This window comes from Zerene cesonia, unplaced genomic scaffold, assembly GCF_012273895.1.
Source record: "Zerene cesonia ecotype Mississippi unplaced genomic scaffold, Zerene_cesonia_1.1 Zces_u008, whole genome shotgun sequence".
Taxonomy (NCBI): Eukaryota; Metazoa; Arthropoda; class Insecta; order Lepidoptera; family Pieridae; genus Zerene; species Zerene cesonia.
Window position 1 is genome coordinate 1265927 of NW_024045138.1, and position 4989 is coordinate 1270915.

The 4989-nt window shown below is 33.0% G+C and overlaps 1 protein-coding gene across 1 annotated transcript in view; it reads right to left on the bottom strand.

Annotated features, from left to right (window-relative positions):
- Nucleotides 1-1636: 1636 nt before the first annotated feature.
- The window catches only part of LOC119839090 (dystrophin-like), a 92950-nt gene continuing 89597 nt past the window's right edge, over nucleotides 1637-4989 (bottom strand). The window contains exon 39 of the mRNA XM_038365282.1: nucleotides 1637-1750. Coding sequence (XP_038221210.1) covers nucleotides 1637-1750 — 114 coding nt within the window. The remainder of the gene's footprint in view (nucleotides 1751-4989) is intronic.

The window sequence follows — 4989 nt, forward strand, 5'->3', positions numbered from 1 at the left end:
TCGACGAATTTAAGAATAATTCACATTAATAAATACATATGTAAGATAAGATAATAAAAGCATGTGGATCTGTTTTTCGAAATAAGGCTCGTTTCCTTTTCCTGACCCTTCCCTGTCCATTCCTCCTCTAGTCGTCAATCCTTTCCTTTTCCCTTACTTAAAAGCAGATAGCGCATTGAGAGAGGCAATGCCTCTGCGAATGTTCATGGGTGGTGGTGTTAGATTACCATCAGCTTAGTTGCTCGCTATTCCATAAAAAAACTTTAAAATATAAATGTTACATCTAAAATCGTCTACACAAGTACGAAAACGGCTAATCCCCCTCAAGATGTAGATGTTTGTTAACAGCATTACCACGTAATTACCTAATAATTGTCTACCGCCTTTAGAATTCAATTTTATCAGTAGCAAGCCCTATTTAGATTATCTCATTCAAATTCAGTCTTGCTTGAGCAAATCCTTATTGCGAAGCGCCTTCAATATCTCGGGAATCTTTCATTACATTAGAAAAATGTAATAAAGTTAGCAAGTCGTATTTATTCTAAGCATCAGGTGACAGACGAGAAACTATTTAATCCTATATACTATAGTTTATAGACACTGCTGATTCTGATGGTGAAAACACGTTGATTTGGGATCATTTGGAGCTGAAAGCTACGAAGCTGTTACATATTACCATACTGGGTAGTAAGATTCGCAATCATATAATAGTATAATTTGTAATTGATCGCACAGATCTTCTTAGAGGTATGGATATAACATCGGCAAAATATTCTTCATAATGGGGATAAACACCAAGACCTTAATTCTAAAGTACACCCTCATTAAAGCGCCCTACATAAGGGCATAATGGCCGCACTTCGACTTTATTCCCCGAACTATTCACGTCTAAAATGTAATTTGTCAGGGAGTCGAAAATCTCAAGGGTAATTATAATTCCATCAATCTTCCGCCACAAAAAGGTAGAAAACTACCTTTTGAAGTGAACGCGATGCCCTTAAAGTGGTCCTGCTTTGTTCGACCTCGGTTTTTTATTTGTTTTGTATTATGTTAAACTTTTAACACTGATGTTTATTTCTTATAGTGACTTGTAAGAAGTGGTTTTAATTATATCGTTTGGGACCTATCGTTCAGTCCTTTCACTCGAATCTGGACAAAATATTGCTATTTTCACAGTTGTATGATTTGATATAACTAAATACAGCGTGCTCATGTAGTTCTGATATCATAAAACTATGCCAATAGCGATATATAATAATATTTTTTATTTATCAAAAAATACAATTTGAAGTTAAATTTTTCACCCGCGTATTCTTTGTACCAAAACTCGATTCTAGACAATTAATTAATCATTATCTAGTGTGGTGCTTTATCTCACAGTATAATTCGCAATCTGCTCTAAATCGACTCTGTTCTTATATATTAAAAAAATCTTTTCTTCCATTAGTAATTACAATATTACTGTTAATATTACAATCCAACAAAATTCAAGTCGAAATTCGCACCCATATCAAGTCTTAAGCCCTTAATCCAAAAATTGTCCTAGGATTCTAAGACAGCATATTTTCGTCCTGCAAATTTTCTCACCTATAACCATATACATACACGTTCATCTCATCTCGCTCTTATCAGATAATCACGTACCTTTTCCATGAAGTTGCTGTCTATTCTCCGTGCCCTTCAGACTCTCAGCGGTGTGCAGCAGCTCATCCAATTGGGGTTTCTTCTGCTCCAACTCTCGAAGAACACCCTAAATAACATCATTAACAATTTAGAATCATTATCATTTTTAATTGTGTAAAATTTATATGATTTTTAAACAGCAACTAAACCGTTTCTTGCCGACTTTTCTCCGCAGAAACTGCTTCCCAAACCCGTGGTAATAAATCTGTTTATATTGACAATTCAAAAGCGTTTGAGGTTAATTAATAGAAGTAATAAATAATTTCTCGCTAAGCATGGATCGTACGTATCATGATTAGGCATTTTAAGAGGAATCCACGAAAGGTAGTATTATAGTTTTAATATTTTGTAAAATATGTGATTTGAGAGTAACCTTCAGAAATTAGAAACTTTTTAACGGATTTTAAACACAATTTATTCATTATATTACTAACCCGACGTTTCGAACACTTTACAGCGAGCGTGGTCACGGGGAGACTGAGATGTTATATGTCTTGAAGGTCATACAAAAATTGTTGTTTGTGAACTACCTCCACCTATTTCTACGCAGTTGGTATGTGGAGTATTTTTCTGGATGTTGGCAGTATTGGCTTATAGTGTCTAAAGACCAGAAGACTATGTACTATAGGTGTATATATATGCTAAAAAAACCACCGCTTGAAGCTGTCATAATCTACAAACTCCAAGATCACACCCATAGAATTACATAGTTATTCAACGGTATAAAGACAGTGCGTTATTTAATTTATAAACCACTAAATTCTGAACAAATATAAGAAAAAAAGTCTTGTATAGCTCATAAAGAATAAATAAATAAATGAACGAACAGCTTTCCTAGAAATAATATTGGATTGGCGGAAAAATACCTTCTTGTAAGTAATTTGCTTGGATCGATACAGCCTACTTATCTCGCAACAATCACCCGGAGGCACTGGGGGCTCCGGAATATTTCAATACGATACACATTCGCACTGCTGGTTTGCGAATGAATGAGTGGAATATTCAGCAAATTATTGACAAAATAAATATAGGAAAACGAAATTTTTTTGATAAATGCTGCATGCTTAGATAGCACAATACTTACGAATATATCAATAAAAAATTATTGTTTCAAATGTATGAATATTTAAAAATTTATCACCAAATGTGTTATTAAGCATGAAAGGTTAAGTTAATTGTTTGTAAAGTTCGGACCGTTCTTACAGAGAGAAAAAACGTATCCCGGGTGAAGCCGGGGCAGATCGGTAGTTTTATAAAAGAAAGATATGTTGTTTCCTCTTTGATAATATACGAAGATTTATTATTTACATTGTTGTCGATAATTAAGGAAATTTATTATTATAATTGAAACAGTATTGCGCAAACAGACTCCGGTAAAATGATAACAGCGCTGCACGGGCTTTAACGAAACGAATTTATTTGACCGTAAAATTTATATAACCATATTTGATCTGACCGGATGACCTAATAAAACATTATATTGTTCTGTGTAGGTACTTATATTGCCTATCACTTATATTGCTACTTATATTACCAATTAAAAAAAAAACAACTTCGTAACAGGAGCCGACTAACGAAAGAAAAAAAGCAGTCTATTCTAAGTCAAACTACCCATCCAATGTATGACCGTCTCAATCGCTCCTTAACCTCGATTTTTGTTTTGTTTATACTTATGTGTGTAAAATGAGACCCAAGTCGTAAATAATTTAAATATGAACTGTAAAGGTACCGAGTTATTATTTTTTTTTCAAATATCCGATATAGCAAAAGAGAACAAAAATATACAATTGTGCTTTTATAAAACAGTCTCAGTCAGTATATATAGTATAGATATATATAGTTATATTTTACGAGTAGCCACTATGTCGAAAAATTCTTGGTCATTAACCATTGAACAATTCAGTTCCTAAAGTGTATACAGAAAGACGTGTTGACCTCATGGACTCTGATTGCAGGACTCCATTGCGGTCACTGCGCATAACGAAGTCACCAAATAAAGTCGATCTTGTGCGAATTCCTGGAAATTTCCCGCTCGAGTGTTGACTATTTCGTGCGGGAACATTTCTAACTTACGCCAATAAGTAGTTACAACCGGTAATTTGCTGGTGAACTCTTGAAATATAAGTGAAGTGAAGAATGTAGTAGGTGTAGTAGGTGGTAGAAATAATGAAGTAAAAAAGTTTATTTAGAGTGATTTGATATGTTTAAAGCAAATGTTTTGTATCAATAACCAGACAGCCAAATACTATAATAATGTAATTTAGAACTTCTTAATTATATCGCAACTAGTCTGACGTCTCAGCACCATACCAATTATCACTACATAGTACAAAGAAAAATCACTTCCCGCGTCTATCCTTATGTATGTATGTATGATTAAATCTTTTACTACACAACGAATTTTGATGGATTTTTTTAAAAGGTAGAGTGATTTAAGAGGAAGTTTTATATGTATAATATAACCTCTATTAAACTAGTCCGAATTTATCGCGTGCGAGGACGCGGGTAAACGCTAGTAGGTAATATAAGAAATAAATAAAGCTATATCACAACAAACATACAAACTCATAAAAGTTTAGAATATGAGTATAAAAAACTAGTTCATATAGCATTACTCCACTTATCCCGCGTAAAAGAAAAAGTTAAAATTAAAATGACGACCGAGCTTATAAAAAATTCAATTAATTTGCGAACAAAGCACCCCTTAATGAGGTTACGATGTGAAAGCGCCCTCTACCTCGTGAATGCAACAAAAACTGTATAATTCTCGATTCGTAGTTATTTATTTTCGATTGTAAATGCATTTTGTTCTTGAAGACTTTTCATTCGTATAACATGAATTTCGAAATATACAATTTTATTCGATAATTGTAGAAAAAAAGCGATTTCAATGTACTTTTTGGGGAAATTAAAAAACGAAGTAAAAATTATGTGAAAGTGTAAAATTTTATCATTGCATAATTTAAAATAAACACTATATTTAAACCTTCCTGCTTTTCGCTTCAGGTATGTATATAAATTGCATGTATTTTAGTTATTTCAATAAGATGACATTTTCATATTTCTATACGAGCGAAATCACGGTTAACCGCTAGTGCATTCAACTAACGTGCGTGTATACGACAATTTTCCGTTCACTCCAAACTGCATTTCCCGTAAATTACATGCGAAGTACCACTTGAATTCCTTTTTGTTAAAATACGTTCGTTTCCAAATAACCTCATAATATATGATATATACTTAGTCTGGCCATAAATACTGTTACACTTAATTATAAAAAAATATTACATTTGAATTTCGAATCTG